The 25,558-nt window shown below is 34.9% G+C and overlaps 1 protein-coding gene across 19 annotated transcripts in view; it reads right to left on the bottom strand.

The window, feature by feature from the left end:
- The window catches only part of SPATA18 (spermatogenesis associated 18), a 79,750-nt gene that overhangs the window by 52,831 nt on the left and 1,361 nt on the right, over positions 1-25,558 (bottom strand). For 16 of the 19 annotated variants that reach the window (XR_004230399.1, XR_004230395.1, XR_004230396.1 and 13 more), the window contains exons 2-9: positions 13,281-13,386; positions 13,025-13,143; positions 11,687-11,805; positions 7,092-7,226; positions 4,466-4,733; positions 2,743-2,901; positions 1,959-2,134; positions 296-419 (exon numbers count right to left, since the gene is read on the bottom strand). Coding sequence is in view for 4 of the 19 variants with exons in the window: in XM_031943827.1 (XP_031799687.1) it covers positions 296-419; positions 1,959-2,134; positions 2,743-2,901; positions 4,466-4,733; positions 7,092-7,226; positions 11,687-11,805; positions 13,025-13,143; positions 13,281-13,386 (1,206 nt within the window). In the remaining 15 variants the exon portion in view is untranslated. Of the gene's footprint in view, positions 1-164; positions 420-1,958; positions 2,135-2,742; positions 2,902-4,465; positions 4,734-7,091; positions 7,227-11,686; positions 11,806-13,024; positions 13,144-13,280; positions 13,387-25,558 lie in introns of all 19 variants that reach the window. The other 3 variants (XR_004230401.1, XR_004230402.1, XM_031943826.1) reach the window with 2 other exon arrangements.

Below are 25,558 nucleotides of genomic sequence, written 5' to 3'. Positions count from 1 at the left end.
ATATTCCTGAGAAGGTAAAGATAAATAGTACTTCTCCCATTTATGGATGAGGAAGCTTATTGCCCAGGAAAAAAATAGTGAATTGGTGGTAGAGCCAAAGAACAGACTTAGTTGTCTTCTAGCCTATCCCTTGGACTATACACTTCCTCCCCTTTATGTGAAACCTTTTCAAATGATTGTTTTTATGAAATTCTTTGTGGAACCAATGGAACATAATTCCTCTGGATACAAAAAGTGTCAGGAATCTGTGAGGCAAACAGATTTGATGAATTTCGATTCCACAATGACACCGTACAAAAGCCCCTCTCTTGGTGACGGCTTCTCCTTTCATAATGACAATTTCATTCTCCATCAGAGCAGGCCACACATGATAGAAGACCAAGGGAGCTGTGAAATCAGAGTCACAGCTGCGGCGATACCTATTTCAAACACAGATGAGAATTTTGTCATAGTGAAGAAAGATAAGCTGAGAATAACTCGAAACTGGAATGAATCACCTCCAGTTACATCTAATTCTAATTTCACTTACAATATTAGTATATTGATTCTATATTATATAAAACATATTATATTATATTAATTATAGTAATGATCTAGATAAAGAAAATATGAATAAGTCTTTTATTGCCAGGCCTAGATGGGAAATATTATGTACTGTTGGGTATTAACTGGAATGATAGAATGAACAGGATGATAAGCAATCTCTAAAAGTATATCCATTGAGAAATAATTCAAATAAATGGGTATGTTTATCTTGAAGAAGAGAACAAAGCAACAGATATGGACTTATCATACGGAAGAACTTTCTAAGGAACAGATATGTCTAACAGTGATGTAGTCTAAGTGTCAGGGAGCTTTATTTTACTGAGATGTATTTAATCAAAAGCTACTAAGCCTCTGTCAGGAATCCCATCTTGGAAGAAATATTGTATTACATGACCTCTGAGATCGTTTTATAATTTGAATATTCCATAATTTTATGATTCTAGAAAGTTTGTGGATGAGTCTAGATGGTAAATTCCCCTAAGGAGAGATTCATACAAAAGGAATGCAGGAAAATGCATTTTAAGATGAAGAAGATTGCATTGTTTTGCCTTGCAAAACAAATAAAAGAAAAATTATCTGAAACCCAGGTACTGATTGAAGACTAGGAGTAGCAATGGCCACAACTAGAAAAAAGGTATAATAGAATAATGAAATCCATCTTTACTGTAAATTAATATTCACCATAGAAAAGTACTTCTCTCTTTGCATGAGCTTTGATCATATGTGGCTAGAGAAATCATTTGCTAAGGGTTAGCAAAACTCTAAAAACTTAACAAAGATCTAGAACTGCGATTCCCAGTTCTTATTTGATAACAACTTAGAGGAATCACATTTATCTGGAGAGAGACTATTACTTTAAGTGTTTAATTCAGATTTTAAAATATTCAAGACAAAATTATCTTTAACTTGTACTTATTTGAAAGAAAAGTCCTATCACAGGGAACTTTTAGGGAAGGAAATTGGAATATCAAAGTAAAATAGATAATTATAATTTTGGAAAAGTTGAAGATTATTGTTCTAGATGATACAGTAAATATTCAATATATGATTATGCATTTATAAAACATCTTCCAACATACTTCACTCAGGTACCCATTAATCCATACTATCTCCCAATATGTTATAGTTACACCATAACATTTCTATTCCATTTAATAGAGGAGATAACTCTATTTAAAGTAAAATGGCTTATAATAATATTATAGTATTTATTGCTGTAATAATAGTAAGGAGACAGATCAAGTCTAGGAATCAAAGGTATGTCTTTGGACTCCCTTTATCAGGGGTCCTTATCCAAAACATTTTCCCAAAGTTGCAAGAGCACCATATTGGCTCAAAAGCTATGCTCTAATTGATTAATGAGTTATTTTTTAGATTTCTTAGTTTCTATTTCTGCACTCAAGTTTTCTTACTTGCAATCATTAAAAATCTCTCCATCAGCACCAAATGCAATATCTAGAGGAGGATCCAGAGTCTGCATTGCAAATGCAATACAGCATATCTCCTTGATGAAGCTGTTGATAACGATAAAGTCAACTTCAGGTGGAAAAGAAATCTTGGGGTTCACGTTCATGGCACGAATCACATCCTGAAAATAAAAAGACCTTATTCTCATTATTCACTTGTGAGAAGAAATTATGAGCTCTTAAGGCTTTTACATATGTGAACCATAATGAAGAGAAAGAGAAAATGAATTTAGAAAAAGAATGGAAATTGTACCTTAACCACAACCTACTCATATAGCAAGGAACAAAGAAGGAAGGACAATGATAGGTCCAGATCATGCAATATTAAATAAAGAATACAGATGAGAGGCTTTTTTTTTCTCACCATTATGTATATTTTGCCATCCCAAACAAGGGCTAGATTTGCAGATACTGGAAGTCTTGTTCATAACTTATCTTAAGAATATGAACTATGGTCAATTTAGCCCTCTAAAAGTTCTAAAGGAAACAGAAGTCAACAAATGCCCAGCAAACCTATAATTATACATATATGTGTATGTATATATTATGCATTATATATAATACATGCTATAAGTATAGCAACAAATAAACACAATAAAAATATTTACTTCTTTTCTTTCCTAAAACAGGGGGTTTTAAAAATAAGATAAAATTGAGATTATATAGATTATATTCTAGCCAATAACATAATTAATAGTAAATTCATCATGTTAAAAATTCCAGCACTTACGTTAACACTGCATTGAACATCATATAAATCAAGATGGCAAATTACATAATCCATGACAGCATCCTCAAGCTCTTCTGACCCAATATGAGTTGGCGATAAAGTCTTCCTCACACGTATTTTGAAGTGTCTGAATGCCATTTTAGCTACATGGAAAGATTCCTACATATTAAAAAAAAGCCATATATTTCTTTTAATGAAGGGAATGGCAAAGCAGGGGCTACAAAACAACCTTAATTAAAACAAAATACTTTTTTTTAACTTCTTGTTGACCTAAACCAAGTTGTTAAAAAAAGTTTTGGGATGGGAAGAAATTTCAGGGATTTCAACAAAGCCTCTATCTCTGAATCAAAAAGTACACAGTAAGAGACTATATATTCAGTGGATTTCAAAGCAGTTGACAGTAATTTAAAGCTATATTGTAATATGGTACATAGTAAGAGAAAAATAAATTATCTCAGTGGTAGCTAATATTATGAACCCAAAAAAGTATCATACTATTAATAAAGATTAGGAAATAATATCATTCTACTATTAATTGGGTGTCTTTGGTCAAAAACATTTTTCCTCATTTACATAATGGATGGATTGATTGGAATAGATAATGTCAGGTTACTTAAAGAATGAAAATTCTATAGAATTATACATGTAAAAACATAAAGAAGGGAGAGAAGAAGGAGGAAAGAAGGGGGAAAGGAGGAAAGGAGGGAGGGAGGGAAAGAGGGACAGAAGGAAGAAAGGAGAGAGAGGGAAAAGGGAAGGAGGGAGGGAACGAAGAAAGGAGGCAAAGAGGAAAGGGAAAGAGAGAGAGAAGGAGGGAGGGAAGGAATGAATGAAAGAAGGAACAAAAGAATGAAGGAAAAAATTGCTGCTTATACATACCCATCATAATTCTTCATTGCTCTTTGTTTCACCTAAAGAGGGAAAGAGGGAGGGGGAGGGAAAGAAAAAGCAAAGGAAAGGAAAGGAAAGGAAAGCAAAGGAAAGCAAAGGAAAGCAAAGGAAAGCAAAGGAAAAGGAAAGGAAAGGAAAGGAAAGGAAAGGAAAGGAAAGGAAAGGAAAGGAAAGGAAAGGAAAGGAAAGCAAAGGAAAGGAAAGGAAAGGAAAGGAAAGGAAAGGAAAGGGAAAGGAAAGGAAAGGAAAAGGAAAAGGAAAAAGAAAAGGGAAAGGAAAGGAAAGGAAAAGGGAAAGGAAAGGAAAGGAAAAGGAAAGGAAAAGGAAAAGGAAAAGGAAAGGAAAGGAAAGGAAAGGAAAGGAAAGGAAAAGGAAAAGAAAAGGAAGGGAAAGGAAAGGAAAGGAAAGGAAAGGAAAGGAAAGGAAAGGAAAAGGAAAAGGAAAGGAAAGGAAAAAGGAAAGGAAAAGGAAAAAAAGGAAAAGGAAAAGAAAAGGGAAAGGAAAGGAAAGCAAAGGAAAGGAAAGCAAAGGAAAGCAAAGGAAAAGGAAAGGAAAGGAAAGGAAAGGAAAGGAAAGGAAAGGGAGCGAAGGAGGAAGGGACAAAGAGAGGGAGGGGAAAAAAGAAGGGAGGGAGGAAGAAAGAAGGGAGGGAGGAAGAAGGAAGGAAGGAAGGAAAGAGAGGAAGAAAATGAAGGAGGGGGTGGGGAAGAGAGAAGGGATTTCTTTGATAATTTAATGATCTATTACTATCCTTTCCAAATACTGTTAGTTAATACCAAACTATATACAACTGTCAGCAAAGCTTATGTATCCCAGTAATTTCATGCCCTACCACTGTAGCAATATAGATGATCCTCTGCACTGTCTCCATCTTGTCAATGAACCTCTTGAGCAAGGTCTGGGCCTCCAGGCGGCCTTGAGCATAAGCATCGCTGAACCGGGCTAAGAGATTAGCTTTTCGAGAGACAGAGCTCAGCCTGCTGACCAGAGGTGAAGAGGGCACCAGCTCTTTATGCAGCTCTTTCTGCAGCTCTTTCTGCATGGGACTGCAAGATCTACTGTGCTGGGACACAGGGCTAGGAGACCGGCTCCTGGAAAGTCTGTCAGAGAAGAAATGTTAAAAGCTTGGAGAGCTCGAGGTTCAGCACCCTGTGTCTGCACCCCGCTCCCTCCCCTGCCTCACAGACTCGTAGCTTCAGTCCATCTCATCCAGAATCCTTGTTCTGGTCTTTCCCAGACAGGGTGGGCTCAGTGTCTTTGACTCTAAGTCTCTGCTCTCTACACTGTACCCCACCACCCTCTAGACTTTAAATTGTGAATAAGGTTATAGGTCCCAGTGCAATCAGAATCTGCTTTATGTGGCCACATGCAATTTAATAAGGACCTATCATCTGAAAAAAAAACGTTTGAGCCAAAAGAGTAATTTTACTTGTTTACAACTCCCAGCATTAGAACTTCTGTAGGTCAAAAGTATGTTTCCACACTGCCCCTATTAAAATATTCTGGAATGGCTCTGAAAATGCCATTTCACTATCAGCATCATATCCTGCCATAATGAAGTCTATCAGTCTGGCTGGCTTGGAAGAAGTAGAACCAGAAACAGGAGCATGAGGAAGAAATGGTATGGAAAATCTAATAACAGGGGACAAAGAAGTCAAAGAGGCACCAGAGTAGGGATGAGAGTGAGGCTCAATAAGCCAGGAAAAAGGATAAAGGCCCTAGGTACCTGGGGTCAGGAGAAGAATGGAGCTTGTCAAAAAATATAGTCCAGAGACAAATCTATCTTGCTTGGACCTCAAAATGTTCTATTCATTTGACTGTACCTGAATTCAATACAACAAACATTTCTTAGATGCTTATTTAATGATACAAAGCACTGAAGAAATGAGAAGATAAAATAGAATAGGTCCTTGCCCTTAGCAAGGGAATGTGGTGGTAGAAGGAACACTAGACTCACAGTTAGAAGATCTGGTTTCAGTCCCAATGGCTGTAAGAAAGTCATTTACCTTCTGAACCCACTTTCCTTATATGTAAACTGGGGATAATAATATCTGCATTCTGTATCTTCACAGGGTTGTTGTAGGGGGAAAGAGTTTTGTGAACCTTAAAGCACTATGTAAATGAGAATTCTTGTTTGGGAGAGATTGGGGCAGCCTTTGTGCATAGGTGCAGTATCTAAGCTACATCTTGAAGAATAAGAAAAATTTCAACAGGAGAAGATGTAATAGAAGAAATGGAGAGGGAAAGGAAGAGATTTCAAGGCAGGGAAAAGGTATCAAACAAAGACAGGAAGTATAGGAAAACCTGAGATAATGCTCATGGTTCAGTAAGTACTATGCTTGTCTGGATGTTGTCTGGAGTATGGAGATATGAATTGAAATTCTATTTGATTCAGCTACTAAGACTGGTTGGTGACAAATAATCAAGGGCTTTGAATGCTAGGCCAAAGAGTTAATAATTTTGCTTAAGTCTTTAACACAAAGACAGAATCAGAAATTGTTCAGATCTAGAAGGGATAGGGTCTTATTAGAAGTATGGCCAAAGGGTCATCCCTGCTATAGAGTGGGATCTTAAGCCCACACAAAGTCTCCCTGTATTGTCCAAAAGCCCTTGGAAATGGGAACCACTACACAAAGATCTTCTGGCACTGGCAGTATGAGTTCAAGTTGTCTGACTTCAAATCACAAGTTTTCCCAAAGTAGCTTCAATGTCAGCATAAAATTCCCATGGCAGTTCTTGTCTTCTTCACTCATGCCTTTGTGAATAACTTCCTAGGCTTCCTAAACATATCAAATCTATTTGCCCAAGTAGAAAGAAACTCCTCTGCACAATTTCTATCTTTACATTCTTCCCACTGTGCTGCCATGAGCCTCCCTAGCATCTTTTGCCTTGTGGTTCCAGCAACATCTAGGACTTAGGCAAGCTACTGTAAGAATATCACACTGATCTTGGTGCTCCTCTATCTTTTAGGTAGGATAGGATATAGGTAGTAGGCTATAAACAAAGACAGCCTATTATTAGTAATTGTTTGGCTTGCATAATAATATAATATTATAAAGACATAATTTTGTTTATGCTTTTACCCAAAAGCCATGGAAGTCACCATTTTTTTTCCTTTAGCATCAATTCAAATAAAATATGATAACATAAAGATTTTCCCTGATATCATGATAATTACATAGTGCTTTAATTTATAAAGTATTTTCCTTCCAACAATCCTGTGAGGTAGACACTATTATTATCCCCATTTAATATAGCCTAAGGCTCAGAGAGATTGTGACTTGTATAAGGCCATATTGCAAATAAGTGGAAGAACAAGAAACCATACCTAAGTCTCAAATTCAGTACCTACCATATTTCCATGTTGTCTCTCCAACATTAAAATCTCATTTCAAATCTCATTTCAAAATATTTTCTACAATAGAATTTAGAAGCATATGTCAGCCTAGATCACAGACCTGCTCTGGAGAACAGATTTTTCTGCAGACAGGACAGCGATCTCGTCCTTCAGAGTCCGAAGTTGTCGTTCATAGTCAGTTAACATATCCAAGCTGCGTTGGCGAGACTCCTCCTGGGCTTGAAGAGACTTGAGTCTTAACCACAAAGAAAAGAAAATCAGTGAGCAATAAGCAATAGCACACATGCTTAAACAGCAGCAGCAGCAGCAGCTCCTCTTAACAGACTTCTATTGAATAATAATATGTCTATGAAGATATAGATGAGCTTTCCAAACTTAAGAAGTATAAAGAAACCCAAGAGTCAGAATACTATTCCATCTCTATAATTAAGGATGAATAGATTTTTTTTCTACAGAGGATACCCACCTATGGGGTTAGTGTTATATCAGAATGGGATGAATCCTTATAGAAGTCCTTATAGAATAAAGAACATTATGTTGTTTTGCTATTTGGCTATAGTTTATACCAGCCTTCGCTGAACAACCACTATGAAAGAGTTTGGCCTCCAAAAAATTATTATAAATATTTATCAAAATCAGTGAAAGGGAAGTTGAGGAAAAGAAGTGCATGGTTTTACCCCGGAATGAATTTTAATCTTATATCTGTTAGCCATGAAGTAACAATTATTGAAAATTTTATAATTTTTCAACTGCATTCTTCTATGTATCTAGAATACATACCTTGAACCTTCAAAAGAACCCATTTTAAAACAATAACTGCCACAATTCAAGAATAGCAATACAAAAAAAAAAACACATAAAGAGGTGGGAATTACCAAGACTTCATTGCATAGGCATTACAATCAGAAAAGTCGAATTAGATAATGTATGAGACAACAATTAAAGAAGCTTCCCTGTGGTGGAGAAGAAGATCAAAATTGTCTAAGGTGAAAGATGAAAAAGAGTTTCAAATTTGTACCACTGGAGGGAATTTCCATATCATCATTCTCTACACCAGTGAAATAATTTATTTAAATTTTTTTAAAAAATTTAATTACTTATTGATGGCTAATGTAATGCCCTCAAGCTAAGGAACAGGAGAAATGTTGCTTGATACATAAGCCTCCTAAACTATGGCTTTGATTAAATAATTATCACTTCTTAAAGGTTACTACTCATCTTTCATTTGCTTACTAAGACTGACCATTATGCCACATGATGAGAGAATAATGAAAAACAGGAATAGATACTACAAGAATTGCCAAGTCAAAGATTAAGGAATAGGGAACCACCAAATACAACTGAGGCAGATTTTCTTACTGCTTCCTTAAATGAATTATTTCATCCTCTGCAGCCAAAAGGGCTGTAGCTGATCTGGTCTTGGTGTCTTCAAGATCCATCTCTGTTTCTGTCAGACTGTAAGAGAAATCAGTAACTAAGGACAGATTTTCAAAATTAATAGACCTTCCAAATTAAGCACAAGTTCTTCCAGAAAATTCACTGAATTAGGAAACAAAAAGACCCAGATGTGAATAGATATCCACATTCATATGAAAAATATCCGAGTAAGTTTCTATGCAAAACACATACTAACATTCTTTGTGAACAAACGTACACTAGAAACACCTGAGTTTCCACTTCCCCAAAAAATACTGATAGCGAGAAGCCTTTAAGAAGGATAACCCTAAGAACAACTGGCCTTGGGAGGAATTTAGTTAGAAATGATATATTTCTTTCTCTTGCCTATCCGGCGCCCCAGCTTACTCTATATAAACAGGATGCTAAGGCCACAAATATTGTCAGCTGTCTGAAAACAGCCTCTTGGGTCAGTGATAATAAAGTTTCTGAAATTAATGAGCAACAGTAACGAGGTGCTTAAAGTTAATGCAGACACAGAACACTTAACCTAATGATATTTCAGGCCTAAAAACCCATCTCCAAAAGGTCTTTCCAAAGAATTATGGGTATCTGTTCACAAAGTCAGAATCAGACCACTCCTCACCTCCACCTCTAAATCATAAAATTAGTACATTAGTAACATGAAGCATCTAGCTTCTCTAACTTTTCTCTATAACTTTATCTTTCTGCTGCTGGTTCTTTACTTACTTCTTTTGGAATTTATCACTCTAACTGGCATTACAATTATTATAAACTTTATCCCTTGACCTAAAGATAGGTCCGAGTCTACAAATTCTTTTGAAATAATACCTCACAACACCACTCAGGAACCCCAACATTTTGGGGTCTCCCTTGAGCCCCAACATTACTGTATAATAATTAGTACTAAGGAAAGAATATGACACACACACAGTAAAGATTATATGTGGCCAATTCTTCTACTCTGTTCATTTTCTGGCCAACAGCTTTATTTCTAACTTTAAAATATCCATCATATGGCGATTTATTAATGCCTAGGACTTTTCTAGTATGGCATTCCTGCTCTGCTTCCTTCATGTCTGCTATAACTTCCCAGTCTGCCTAAACATTCAAACTCCATATTTATTGTTGGTCTCCAATAATGGCCTCTGTCTTATGGTAGATGTTGCTTCTCTTTTAGTGTTCAGGCAAACTTCTCCCACTGACATTATCTCCAGTTCCCTTTCCATTCTGTTATGTATCTAGTCCACTATGTTTTGTGAGAAAACTTTATTCAGTTGTGAGAATTGTGAGAGGACTTTGTTGTGTTGTTTGAACCTAGCCCTGTGTGACTGGAAAGCTGGACTGCCTCTTATGTATTGCTTAGAATTAAGCAGTTCTTAATAAAGTTCCTAGGTTATGCTGATCAGAAATCCCGTCAGATCTGAAGACTGATGCAAAGAGTTTTCTCACAATTGTACATTTAAGTACGCCATATGTTTTATCTGAAAAGTGACTCCATTCTAGTCAATCAGTTATTGTTTTATGTTAAATTAATTAAATTACAGACACTTTGGAGGAATGGGACACCTTCTTTTCTGATTCCATGGAATTTTATCTGTTCACTCTCCCCCTACCAACTTGGAAAGACCCTCCTCTTTCTTCCAATTAGAAATCAAATTACCTAATTTTGTATCCTGATTTGTTTTTTCTTCTAATTGGTTAGTCTTATTCAATTGTTTTTAATGTATAAAAATCTGTATCTCTCTGCTTAAGTGTCCAGTGCCAAAGCTGAGAAGACGACTGGTCCCAATTTGTTATGTAATTGGCATGCATTGCTTAATGCTCAGAACTTTTGATTCCTCAGTCATTTTATCTTTTATCTGGCACAGTGATAGATATCAAAGGGTTTTGAGAATTTTTAGAGTCAGGTGGCATAAGAAAAATGACCAGCATTGGCCATGGTAGCAAAGATGGCATACTTAGATTCTTAGATTCTTGGTCTCTCTTGCTTCAACCCGTTTCTCTACTCTCTACTTTGGAATATCTGAAGTAAATTCTCCTTGAAAAATTATTTCAGTTGATTCAGCCCTTGAGGATGAGAGACTGTCTCCTCTTCATAAACACCTCATGCTGATATCAGATCTAGTAACCCCAGGATCCTAAAATTAGGTCCTGTGCTCCATTCTTCCTCTCCCTTCCACATTGCTCCAAAGATGGTTTGTACTTTCTGATCTTCCTTCTAATTTAAATCTTCATGGTATGTACTACAATACCTAGTACATAATAGGCCTTTAATAAGTATTTGCTGGCCTGCTTAATTAATTGGTTAATTCCCTGTGGACCTATCACTCACTGACAGAGTCAAGCTTGCAGAAATACTTTGCAACACAGGTGAACCAATCTTTTAAGGGAGAAGTTATTTTTTGTAAAATTCTTCTAAAATTTGGTTTTTCAAATAATATTCTAATATATGTTTTTAAAACCTTTATCAGAGTACCATGTCCTCTTTTATCACAAATTATAACTGGTTTAAAAGTATTCCATGTTCTTATCATTATAAATAAGAGATTTTATAGTAGAAAGGAAGGCTTATACATATTTTATTATAATTTTTATATATTTCATATATATGTCTCCTCATTCCCATTAAATTATAAACTCTTTAAGGCTAAGATCTAGCTGTTATTTCCTTTTCATCTTTCTATAGTACTTTACAAGTATTTAATAAATTTTGGTTGATGCTATCTAGTAATTTTTCTTATATGATTTTTAAAAAAAAAACTATACGCTTTTTTAAATTTTTACTTTTTTCAGGGACTTGACATCATTGTTCTCAAATTGGCCAAAGCGGCTAGAAAAATACATCATGATGCCTTACCTTTCTGTCCTCTTTTCAATTCCTTCCTGCTCTCTCATCCCTACCCTTCAGTTATGTTTGTAATTTTTCAATCCTAACTGCTTTTGAATCTCAAAAGATAGTCTTTATCCCACCCCATTTTAACCAGAGATGGCTAAAAATCCTGTGGAAAATAGTATTCCAGATAGAGAATAAATACTCCTTATAGGTATCCTATATAGTGTTTGGGATCATCACATTTTAAGAAATATTGGGTAAGTCTAAACCTCAAAGTCATTATCTCTCAAACACCTTAATCTTCTTATTTATCTACAGAGGTTCCAGGACACATATAATTATGGATCAAAATGTCCATTTTAAGGTTAAAAGCAAAATTTTTAATGTAATTGAATGAAAAAAATTATTTTCTCTTAGAAAAAGACAATGCATTTTCCTCTTACTCTTGTTGAACCATGCTGAGTTGAACACGAGTTGAATTCAATTCCGAATCTAACTGTTGTATCTCCCGTTCCCGAGAAGCAGAAAGTTCTCGCAGCTGTCTGTCCTTTTCAAGTGACTCCTTCAATGAAAAATAAATCCAAAAACTGTTGGAAACTCTATAAATATCTTCAGAAAATAATACATAAAGCAATATTTTTATAAGTCTATACCATTTAGAAAAATAAAAAGTACCAAAGTTTTACTTTCCAAAACTCAAAAACATAGCTAAAATCTCATCATAATCATTACCATTATCACAGCTCCCTTTTATAATATGCTTTGAGAAGTTTACAAATACCTTCTTCATTCAATCCTATAAAGTAGGTAAGGAAATAGAATCAGAGAAATTAAGAGGTTTGCCCATTGTTAAATAATAGGTGGTCAGAGTCAGGATTCAAAACCAGATTTCCAAACACTAATTACAGTCCTCTTGTCCACAGTACAACCACACTGCCTCTCTCTTGTCAGCCTGTTCTATAACTGTGCAAAAACTTGAATTATCTCACTATTATATTAACAGTAAGGTATTAAATACAATGGAACTGCTTTCCTGAGTCACTGAAAGGAAAATGCCTTTATATACTGGGGGATCTTCAATAAATTTTCTTTTTCTTTCTCAAAAGTGCAAAGCATTGGACTTGGCTCTTTTCAACAATGAGGTGATTTTCAAGGCAATTCCAATAGACTTATAAAGGAAAGTGCCATGAAAGAGAACTATGGAAATCGAATGTGGATTCAAAGCATAATATTTTCACCTTTTTATTGTTGTTGCCATTGTTTATTTGCTTTGCTTTTCTCCCTTTTCTCATGCTTTCTCTTCCCCTTTTGATTTTTCTTGTGCAGCATGATGAGAATGGGAATATGTTTAGAAGAAATGGACATGTTTAACCTATATCAGATTACTTGCAATTTTGCAAAAGTGAATGTTGAAAACTTTATCTTTGCAAGTATTTGGAAAAATAAAATACTATTTTAAAAAAGAATAAATGTACAAAGTCTTCTTCATTCACCCTACTGTTAGCCTCTGAAATTCTATAACACATTTGGTACTTCGTGTATAAGACTTTGTAGAAATATTTGTATATATCTTGTTGGTCAAATAGATTATAACTCACCTGAGAATGAAAACTATATATTACAATCAATTCAATAAATATTTACTAAGTACTTACTACGCATGATGGCAAGCATTATTGCTAACCTTTGACAGAACCTATTAGAACATTTCACTAAAAATAAGTACTCAATAAATTTCTGAAAACGGCAAAAAAATTGGGAGTCATCTAAAATTTTACTACTACCTGCAAAAGGTTTATATTGTTTTCGATGGGTTTTGCTATAGAAGAATTGGAGAAACAAGTCCCTAGCCAGGGCAGAAGTCGAGATTTGATTGTTTCCACACCAGCATAATGTCCACCTGGAAGAATAAACAAGTCAAGACATAAGAGACAACAGCCATGGACATGCATTTTCATCTAATATTTGGAAATTATGGAAGAGAAGAAAAGAGAGTAGATGTATGCTGTATATGTACAAGATAGAACTTTTGCTCACCTTCTTGTGCTGTTAGACTGAGGATTGTGAAGAGCTGCCCCTGTATTCTGGAATTCATTTCAATTATTTCACAGCAACAATTCAAGTTCTGATCACATGAATTCATCTGCAAAGCCAAGCATCAACGATAAGTATAGTTCTCCACTTTGAAAATCATTCCAGGTCAGATAAAAATCTCATTTTACACAACAGATGTGTTTCTGAAAAAGTTGTACACCAAATAAATGTATATAAATGGAATCCTATTTAAGTGCTTTCAAGGGTAGCTTCTTAGCTACTGGAACCTTGCAGAAAATCCATTTTTTTTTTTAATTTATTTAATAGCCTTTTATTTACAGGATATATACATGGGTAACTTTACAGCATTAACAATTGCCAAACCTCTTGTTCCAATTTTTCACCTCTTACCCCCCCCCACCCCCTCCCCTAAATGGCAGGATGACCAGTAGATGTTAAATATATTAAAATATAACTTAGATACACAATAAGTATACATGATCAAAACATTATTTTGCCTTGCAGAAAATCCTTTTGCAAAGTGGAGTATTCTTTCACAAATACAATCAAATCAATCTTCAAATTATGTTTTGCTAGTTCACATTTTTTCATATGCTGCCAGTATAAACTTGGACACACTTTTACCTTCACCAATAACAGCAATAGATTGCTATTCTTTGAGAGATTTGTGAAATTAGTAAAACAATGACCAACTATGATTTCAGAGGACCAATTATAAAGCATATTATTTCTCTCCTAACAGAGACATGATGGACAGAGAAAATTGAGATATATTTCTGGACATAGATCACAAGCAAATTTGTCTTATGACATCCTTAGATCAGGAGTTTCATCCATGGACACAGATCCTTTGTGCATTCTTGCACACTCAAAATGGAAAAGAGTAAAAAATTGGAAAAAGAGGGTTGATCAGAAATGATAGTGATAAGAAGTAAGAAGAAGAAAGAAGTAGATTAGAGAAACAGCAAGGAGAAAGCAATAAGGAAAGATATAGGTTTGTATTTTATTTTAAGATCACACTAAAACCTAAAAATCACTGGAAAAGGAAAAGAAAAAGAATTAAAATCACAGAAATCACTAGGAACTCTGGGGAAAAGCTATAAGCAAAAATGATGGTATTATACACAGAGTATGGATAATACAATAGTATTCCATCTTCAGAAAAATAAAGGTAATCCAAGGGACAATGGAGAAGTACATGACAAGTATGAGCAGGTAGCAACACTTTACAACAAGTTATATAGAAGTCATATGTCTTATCAGACATAGGAATAAAGGAGAAAAAAAAAAGCCATTCACATAGCAAAGCACAACCAGTGGATAGCCTAGCACGTCGACTGTCATCCACAAATGTGAAGAGAAGAGTGATGAGGGAAGCCAGAAGCATGTGCCTGGTTTAGGGGAGAACTTGAATCAAGTTGTACTGTGTAGACAGGCAAGGGTAGACTACAATTTACATTTGGAGGGAGGACCCTATTTCACTGAACTTATATAGGTCTATTAGCATATGGAAGCTTGGAGCCTGCAAAGGTTATATCAGCATCTCTTAGCAATTAGCTAATTAGCAAATGCCAACCTTATGTTAGCATGTCATAGATTTGTGAAGAAGATAAAACAAAGAAATTCCTTGATCAACTTAAGGAAATTACAAGGATTGTTTGCTTAGGACTCTGAGAATATATCCCTGTAGAAAAAGTCAGGATTCCTATTAACAACCTCATTGAGTGAATGGAAGGGATATCTACTTGAAATACCCATTAATATCTAATAGAGGATGAATGATTACGTCTTACTTTCTGGAATAATGTCTCCTCCATGGGCCCAAGTTCTCCAGGAAGTCAAACTTATTCAGAAAATCATTCCTGATTTATCCAGGAAGCCGGGTTTAAGGGACACCCACTACTTAGCTATATACTATCAATTTCCTAAGACATCATATGTTTGAAAGCACATACAGCTACAAGGCTTCACTGTTACTGCAATTCCCATTGCCTCTCCATGTCTGGCACTTGGGCCTCAGAAACTTGTGATATAGAAGCTCATACTGCTCTACAACTGGCCTAGCTCTTCCTAGCTGTAGTCCACAGGACTAAGATGGGAAATGGTCAGTCAACCTTGGCATAGGGAGGGACTTGCCAATGCCCAAAATGCGCCTATTTCCCAAGTCTATTCTTAGGTCTCAAGTCTCTGTGGATTGTACAGTAGCAGTGGGGCAGGGGGAAAGTAAAAAGTTTGACAATGCAATGAAACTTCTTTTTAAGGTGCAGCACAAAGAAAGTGGTACAACCCACAACAACCTGAGCGAATCAAACAATTCCCAGAGACTGTGACTCATATAGAGAAATACAATCAAAAATCCCCCCCAAAAAAATAACTCTGATGTTCTATGATGCTGTAATTCTAAAATTAATTAGCCTAACAGCCACCAGAAATTGATGAAAATGAAAATTAAAAAATAAGAGAGCAATACAGATATCAGTTGAAATTCATTTCCCCCCTCAGAAGGACAGATTTCAAAGGATTTAGAGAAAGAATAGGTAGGATATCAAAGAATACAATTCTACAGGTAAGGCTAGCCTAAGAGCACATAACTTTCTCAGGAACTAAATCCTGAAAATATAGAGACAATTGTGAGGAAGAAAAAAGAGAATCTTCCTCAAGAGTCTTGTGTAGATCTTAGATTCCAAAAATACTTAAGATGTAAGTAAGGGGGGAGGAGGGGATGGAGTAAAGAAAATGGAAGCAAATAGAGGATGAAAATAAAAACAAGTAAGAAAAAAGAATGAACCCAGAGGAAAAAAAATTACCAGTTTGACAAAATGAAAGGCATTGTGGTACAGTGGGAAGATAACTGTCCTCAAGCCAAAAAGAGATGTATTCAAGTACTTCTGACACATATTGGCTGTGTGACTGGACAAGTCATTTAACTCCTAAGTGCTATAGACAATTTCCCAAGACTATAATTTCCAGAGATTATACCAACATATATTGGTAAAGGAAGTTTTCTTGTTTTTTTTCCTGTTATCAATGAAATTCACAGGTTTAGGTCACTAAATCTATTCTTGGAGAAATAGGAGAATCAGAGAAAAGGATTCCTTCATTTGAAGACCTTTCTAGTAAAGAGGTAAAGACAGACATACTAGCATCCCCTGATCCTGAAGCACTATATGTCTATCCCACCTACTCCCAAACCCCCACCCAAGCCCAATCTTCTAGACCTCATCACATTGAAATAGTTCCTGAAATCAGATATTCTTCATAATCTCTTCCCAGATCAGTTCTGAGTACAGGTTGGTATAACCACTGAGATCAAGCCTCTCCTGATTGTAGTTATTGTATTATATTTTTCATTTATTGAAAATTTTAAGATGAATAAATATACAAGACACAAAAGAAGTACAAGGACATAAAATAAGTGGGAGGAAATATTGAGAACATATAGCTCTTCAAAGCATTATGGAATCTCAGCTCATCTGTAATCTTACAATTATATAATACATTATATTTAGTCTTATGACTATAAAGATTTCTCATTAAGATGAGAAATCTTATAAATATTTGAAGACTAAGATAATTTTCAGGTAGCTTGGATTTCATGTAGTACAAAAATGGTCCAGCATGAGCTGATGATATCAAAGCCCACAATGAAGAATTGTGAGATAACTGAACTCACAGGTTTTTCTCCCTCATATGCTTCCTTGTCAGGTTCTTTCAATTGTACTATTCTTCAAAAAATCATTTTATTTCCTTTATCTCTCAAGTGAGATTTCTTCTATGTAGTAGCTTGTAATCACCTCCTCTGTTTTCTTAAATTCACTCTCTCCTTAACCCTTTGCAGTATTAATTGTTACTCATACCAATCTAACTAAATTGCTCTTCAATGAAAGTCATCAATGTCCTCTTAATTATCAAATATAAAAGTCTTTTCTGGATTACCTTTTGCCCTGGCCATGCTGTAATAATTAATATTTAATTATACTGATCCTTCTCCTCTTCCTTATTATAGATCAAGACACTATGTTATCCCAATTTTCCTACTTATTTCTGTTTCCTTGACTGATCTCGCCTTCTTATCATTGTTCAAAATCAATCAAAGAACATTTATTGATATTTATTTATATTCCAAGCACTGTGCTAAGCACTGGAGATACAAAGAGAATCAAAATCCCTGCCATCAAGGAGTTTACAATCCAATGGGGGAAACAGTACATAAATAAATATATAGAAAGCAAACCATATATAGGACAAATAATATATTATTAACTTAGGGGAGTCACTAAAATTAAAGAGGTTTGCAAAAAATTGGATTTTAGTTGAGATTTAAAGAAAGCCAAATTAAGAAATAACTACTATATTGCAAAGGCCCTATGGGCACTTGGCAGACAAAGATTTTTAAATGGTACCATTACCTTCTCCTAAGATGGGTAGCAAAGATGTTCAGTCTGAAGAGAGAGAAGATTTCAAATGGCAGAAATAAGGAGAGAATGTTTTCCCACTAATCAGAAATAACTTTCAAAAAGTGCATGTAAATATGGCAGATGCTGGTTAAGAGTTCAAAGAAAACTGGCACATAGTCTAGTTTGGCAGAATAGGTTAAGTGAAATTAAAACTAGAAAGGTAGGCTACAGATGGATTGTAAATAACCTTATAAGTTAAGCTAAGGAATTTATCATTTATCCTAAAGATAGGTAATAGGGAACTTCTGACAGTTTTGAGCAGGGAAATGACATGATTATTTGTGCTTTAGGAAGATTATTTTGGCAAGTGCATTAATGATGTAGATATGAATAGAGATAATATGAACAAATAGTTCTCAAAAGAAGCATTACAAATGCAAAGCATTTATAATCATATGAACAAATGTTCCACATCATTATTAATACAAACCAAATAATGCAAATCAAAACAACCTTCAAGTTCCACCTTGCAAACTGGCAACAATGACCAAAACATGGCAAGTCAATTTTGAAGTTGTAAAATTATAAGCATACTAATATATTGTTGTTAGAGCTGTGAAATGGTTACAATCATTTTAGAAAGCAATTTGGAATTATTCAATTAAAGAGACTACAATGTCCAAACTCTTGTTTTTCCCCTGAATCTAATTTTATTTTTCTATCTTTAAAAATCATTTTTATTTTTATTTTCAGTTTCAAATTCTCTACTTCCAAGCCCTCTCTCACCCACTGAAAAGGCAAGAATTACAATGTCCTACAAAGTCATCCAAAACACATTTTCACATTAATTATGTTCCCAAAAGAGAGAGAAGAAAAAGAAAGTGGTAAAATCTGCATTCTGAGTCCATCAGTTCCTTATGTGGATAAGACTAACTTTTCAATGAGTATAGTATTCCTTCAGTTTCTGGTGAAGAGCTGCTGTAAATATTCTTGCATATGTGGGTCTTTTTTAGTTTTCTTTTATCTCTTTGGTGCACAGATTTAGTCATGGTATTGCTGGGTCAAAGGATATGCATATCTCCCCCAATATGTGTCACTTTCTTTTTCTTGCATCTTGGCCAATCTAATTTGAGTATTAAGTGGTACCTCAGAGATGACTTAATTTTTATTTCTCTAATTATTAATGATTTAGAGCATTTTTTCATACAAGTATTCACAGCTTTGATTTCTTCCTCTGAAAACTGCCTATTCATACTATTTATCAATTGGGAAATTGTTCTTATTCTTGTAAATCTGACTCAATTTCCTATAAACTTGAGAAGTAAGACTTTTATCAGAAAAAACTTGCTGTAAAAAAAATTCCTCAGTTTCTTACTTTTCTTCTAATTTTAGCTGCATTGGTTTTGTTTGTATATTTATGCCCTCTGAACCAAAAACTCTATACTGAGCTTTTATGCCAAAGAAGCCATTGATGAGAAGAAATAACCATTACACACCAAAATTTTTGTGATAGCAAAGAACTGAAAACAAAATTGGTGCTCATTGATTGGGGAATGGCTAAATGAATTGTAATACATGAATGTAATGTAATATTACCTGTGCTATAAAAAAAATAAGTGTAATGAATACACAGAAGCATGAAAAGGTCCACATAAATTGATACAAGTAAGTAAGCTGGGCCAAGAAAACAATATACATAGTAACTATAACAACATAAATAGAAAGAAAAGAAACACATAAAAGTCAAAAGTGAATGTAGCAAAATTCTAAAGATCAAACATGACTCAAATCAAGACATATGGGGATATCCTCAACTTACCCCTTCATGGAGGTGGAAAGTGATGCACATTGTACATGTTTTCAGAATCTTTTCAATGCATTTGTTTAGTTGTGATTTTTTTTTCTTTTTGTCTTTAAAAAATATTATTTGTTATGTGGGTTAGTTGTGTTGGAGGGATATTTTGTATACCCCTTGGGGAGGGGTATTGTAATGTTTGGGCTAGTTTTCTGGAGGACCTCGGGATCAGCCCAAGTCCTTGGTATACTTACAGTATAAACCAGTAAATGATGGAGATTAGCTAGAAAGGGGAAAGTATATTCTAATCATATTCTGACTGGGGAGGTAAATAGGTAAATAACTAGGTACATATGGATGATACAATGTAGTTGGTCAAAAAACATTTGCTTACTTTGTGTCAGTAAGTGTTGGAGATTAGAAAGAAAGAGGAAAGTAGTCCTTCCTCCACCAGGGTTTTCTTAGCAGAGATACTGGAGCCACCTTTTGCCAGAACTCCCCACTATGACCTATCCATCTTGGGTAAATCTGCATGGCACAGTTCATAGTGTTTTGAGCTACACAAGCCCCTCCTCCATGATGAGAAGTGATTCTGTCATACAGTAAGTGCTTAATAAATATGGGTCGATTGATTGAAGATAATCTCAGAAGAGAAGGCAACTAGCAGCTTGGGGACCAGGAAAAGACATGTAAAGAAAGTGGAGTTTGAGTTATTTCTTGAAGGAAGCCAGGTGGTGAGAGTGAGGAACTAGAGCAGTACAGATAGGGAGGGAACAAGAGCTAGAGATTGAATATCTTATTACAGAGGCAATGAAATTGGATCAGAATTCATAAAGAGTGGTGAAATGAAAAGAAGGAAGTAGCCCAGTGACGAAGAGCTTTAAATACCAAAAGGAAAGTTTTATATTTGATGAAGGTAGTAGTTCTACCTGAGTTTATCTTCCTCTACAAGATCCTTCACTCTAGTCTTAGATGGAGTAGTGGCCCTTCTCTTTGCCAGAACTAACTTCTCAAAATGTATGCTTGTTCCCATCCCATTGGTCTTCACCAACAGATCCTTATCTTTCTCTAATAGATCCTTCCTTGTTGCCTAGAATCTGTGTTTTCCATTCTTAAAAAAAAATCTCCTTTCCTTCTTAAAGTCCTTGAGAAAGTGTAGATATTTCATCCACTTCTTTTTTTTCCCACTCTCTAAATTCTCTGCAATATGACTTCTGTCCTAATTATTCTATCCTAATTATTTTCTCTCCAAAATTACCAGTGATCTCTTAATTGCACCATCCAGTAGCCTTTACTCAATCCTCATCATTTTTGACCTGTCTAAAGCATTTTATGCTTAGTTGTTTTTTCCTTCCTAGAGTTCTCTTTCCTCCCTAGGTTTTGGAGATTGATCTCTCCTAGTTCTCCTCTTGTCTGACTACCCCTCCTCCAATCACTTTTATTTGTTCTTCATTCATGTCCAGTAATGGAAGGTAAATAAGCATTTATTACTTTATGCCAAGCACTGTACTAAGTTTTACAAATATTACCTAATATTTCATAACAAAAATCAACCTTGGAGAAGGGGGCTATTGATATTCCCATTTTATAGTTGAGAAAAGTAAGGCAGAAAGAAGTTGTGACTTGACCAGAACTGCACAGTTAGTATCTGAGATCCAGGATTTTATACACTTGTACCACTAAGTGAATTGTCAAGGTTCTGCCCTGTTCCCTTTTCTACAGGCCCTTTATATTATCTTGGTGATATCATTAATCAATATTTAGTAAGCACCTATTATATTCCACACACACTAGGGATACAAAAAAGGGTCCTTCTCTTCCCCCCCCCCCCAACCCGCAGGAGCTCAGCAGGATTAAGTTTTCATTTCTATGCTAATGATTTCTAGATAGATAGATAGATAGATAAAAATATATAGATGTGGAGCTATGGAAATATCTATAGTCTGTTCTCTTCAGTTCACTTTACCAGTTGCCTTGAAAATCTTATCCTGGATGTCTCTCATAAACATCTCAAAACTATGTTCAAAACAGAAATAATTACCCAACCCCTGCAAGTTTTTCTCTTTTTCAAACATCCCTATTCCTGCCAATGGTGCCACCATCTTCCCCCTCAGTCAGGCTTTCAATGTTCGTATTCTTACCCTAGCAGCCACCTCACTGGTTTCAGTTATTCCTAAAGGATCTCTCCATTCCAAACTCAGCTGTTCTTAAGGTATCTTTCCCCTCATTCTCATTAAACTCATATATCCATGCTAAATTCATGCTAAATCTGGTCATTTCTACTTTTCTAGCATCTTCCTTCTATGTCTCTTCTGTTTATTCACTTATGGCCTATATTATTGAAAAATAGCTTTCCAATTGATTTCCCTGGCTCAAATCTTTCTACTGCAGTGTATCCTCATTCAGCTGTCAAAGTGTTGTTTTACCAAATCATAGGTCTACTCTTGTCACATCTTTATTTAATATATCCCATTTCAACCTTCTCAAATCACAGGCCTCAGAAACTGAAATCTAGACAGATAAAATGACTTGCCCAACTTCCTATGTGTAATTAAATAGTAGAGATGGAATTTGAGTAAACTCCTTAGACTCCCAAACTCCATCATTATTTCCACTTTTCCCAAATAAATCTAATTTTCTTCCACTTTCTCTTTAATTATACTACAATTCTGGTCTCCCAGAATGGATTCCTGTCCTATAACATAGTGACTTTACTACCAATACCACATTTTCACCAAACAACAAATCTTTAAAAGAAAAAAAATAATAAAAAAGTACTGATATTTCAGGCATAGGGAAATGACCTTCTTAAACCTTAAGGAATGTTGGCAACTAAGTAAAAGTCACTATTTAGTCTTCACCATTGTCATCATGATCTTTAATTAATTTAATTGGCTGTTTGTAAATTTGTTAGTATATTGTTTACCTACACAATAATAAAATTTACATGAACAAATTTTGCTCGTGATAAAAATTAGAGAAATCATATTTTTGAAAAAACAGTATCATGTAAGGAAAATAAACCAACACTTTTATTTTGAAACTATGACTTTATTAGTCATGATAAAGTTGCTGAAGTATATATACATATATATATATATATATCAATGCACTAACTAGATATCAAGAACAGATTAACTAAAAAAAGCAGTGTGTTTGGACATAACTATAGCAACCATTGTGTCCTTCTGTACTTTAAGAATCTGGCACCTTGTAGTGTTTAGTCCATAACTAATCAACAAAAATATAAAACAAACATAGATTATATCTCTGTAAGAAGATCTCTTCATTTCTTTTGAATTGACAAACATTGAATGCACAACTTTAAATCATTACAGTAAAAGTGTATTACAAAATAGAAAACTGCCCCATAAAATAACCAAGAGTCTCAGTTCTTAATCTGTTATTTTACTTTAAAGAAAATAACTAGGAACTGAATAAAAAGTTAATTTTGTGACTCTTAGCCTACCATAGAAAAGTATCTTAGAAACTCCCTTCCCAAATCTGGTCCTCAGTGGGATAATAAAGTTTCAAGAAATACTCAAATTTGAACTTTCTAGAGGGCAAATGCTGAATAATCCCAGCCCTGTGACTAAAATCCATTCATCTGTGTACTTTATCTTTCTTAGGTCCTCTTCAAACAGCAGCATTAATTTGTGAATTATCTTATAGACATAAGAGATAACTAAATATTCAGAATTAATTGCTTACAATAAGTAAAGCCTAGGTGGATTTGCCTAGCTTGTAGTGTGAATAAAAAGAAAACTCTAAATCATATGGTTCCTCAATCATTAAATCAGATTTGAAAGATGAAATCTTTGCAGCCTACAAAGAAGACAGCTGGTCTTCAAACTTGATGTAAATAAATCCACAATAATTAGCACTGTGACTTGCATATAAGAAGTGGTCAAATAAAATTGGAACAAATGAAACTTTTGATGTGTATGAAATATTAAGACTCAGTAATAGAAGACAAATCTCCTCAAGTGCTGATTGAAATAGAAAGGAAACCATTTCATCTTAATTGAAAGGTCCAAGATATAAAAGTCTCTAAATTTCAAATGAAATAAGAAATTTAAAATCATAAGAAATAATTCAACCATATCCTGAGTCAGATAGGCTATTTAAAGGATCCCATTAAGTTTTCAGTGCTTAAAAAAAATGTCCCTCTAACATTTAAATTTATTTTATAATTTATTTGAATATCTTTTATCAACTTTTATGTAAATGGATCAAAACATTATAGTCTTCTTATGAACCAATTGACAAATGAATATATTGTCAAATAACAGAATATGGAAAGTATAAACAAAGCAATTTCAAATATAAATTATGGGCAAAAGGAAGTTGGAAATAGGCCACAAAATATAGGTTGATGTTATGGTGGGCTTTGAATACCAAACTAAGGAGTAAACTTTTTTCAGAAAGAATTAGCTCACAACATTCCTTATCCCAGAATGCTCCCTTGACCTTCATCTCTATTGAAATCCTATCTACCTCCTGATTCTTTTCATTATCTTTTTCTGATTCCCCAGATTTAAGGTTTTCCTTCCATGGAATTATCATCACATGTATAGTAAAGAAGAAAAGACTTTTATTCAGTGCCTACTATATTCTAGGCATTGTGCTGAATGCTTTCACAAATATTATCTCATTTAATCCTCACAACAATACTGGGATGTGTTATCCCCATCTGATATAGTTGAGGAAACTGAGGCAGACAGTTTGACTTGCCTAAAGTCATACAGCTAGAAAATGTCCAAAACTAGATTTGAACTTACCTCTTTCTTACTCCAAATGTCTCATCTGTCCACTGTGCCACTAGTATCTCTTTTTACAACTACCATGTCCTATTGCATAATATGGAAATATGTATATATTTTATTTTTCCCATATTAGATTTTTTAACTCCCTCAAGAACAGGGACTGTCTTTTTGATGCCGTATTCATTGAATAATGGCTACTTTCCAATGTTATCAAGGACTTTGGGGAAGAATGGCTGACAAAAGGAACTATAGAGAAGGAAGGGATGTGAGGATAAGGAGGAAAAAAGAGAGAGGGAGGTGTGAAGGACAGAGCGCCCCCTAAATAGATTAGGGGCGGCTCCGAATGAAGACATTTTTCAGGCAGAGATATTTTTCCTGCAGAGAATCTCAGCAGACAACAGAGACTGGGGAAAGAGAATAGGAAAAAAGAAGCTACATAGCAATATTTTGTAGATCTTCAGACTTCAGAATTTACACTTGATTGGGTAAGCCTGCTTTTAAAAAGGGTGCATAATAATGTTCACGTAAATGCATAAGGCACAGGACTTCTAGGGGGTGCCAACAGTGCCCAGAGTGGGGCATCTTCCCAAGTTCGAGTCTGGCCTCAAATACTTATTGGCTGGGTGACCCTGGACAAGTCATTTTACCCTGCTTGCCTCAGTTTCTGCATCTGTAAATAATCTGAAGAAGGAAATAGCCAACTGTTCCAGTGCCTTTGTGAAAAAAGGAGAGTAGGACACAACTGAACATCATAAGGTACACTTTCATTCCATTGTGGGAATGAGCTGGGTAATGAATTAAGGTTTTGTTTTTGTGGGGTTTTTTTTTTTTTTTTACTACAAATTACATATAAACAGTCCTCGATTCATTACTGGGTTTTCCTTGTGAACAGTGTCAGCTAGCCCGCACAGTGAATAGAGAGACCTGTAGTCGGGAAGACCTGACCTGTGCAAGACATTTAAACTTTTTGCCTCAGTTTCCTCCCTTGGAAAATAGGAATAAGAATAGCACTTACTTGGCAGAGTTGTGATAAGGATATCAAATGAGATGTTTATAAAGTACTCGGAACATAATAGGCCATATTTAAATTTATTTCATTTTTTTATAGACTGATGTGGAAATGAAAACTACAGGAACTTCATTAGGTAGTTCCTTACTGGTTCTGGGGTGGGGAAGAAAAATTGGCAATCAGATGAGTTTTAAAATAATAATTGGGGGCAGCCAACTGGTGTAGTGGATAAAGCACCAGCCCTGAAGTCAGGAGGACCTGAGTTCAGTTCTGATCTCAGACACTTAACACTT

Source organism: Sarcophilus harrisii, chromosome 6, assembly GCF_902635505.1.
Source record: "Sarcophilus harrisii chromosome 6, mSarHar1.11, whole genome shotgun sequence".
In the NCBI taxonomy this organism is placed as follows: Eukaryota; Metazoa; Chordata; class Mammalia; order Dasyuromorphia; family Dasyuridae; genus Sarcophilus; species Sarcophilus harrisii.
The sequence above is the reverse complement of the archived record's forward strand: the minus strand, read 5'-3'. Positions and strand labels throughout refer to the sequence as shown.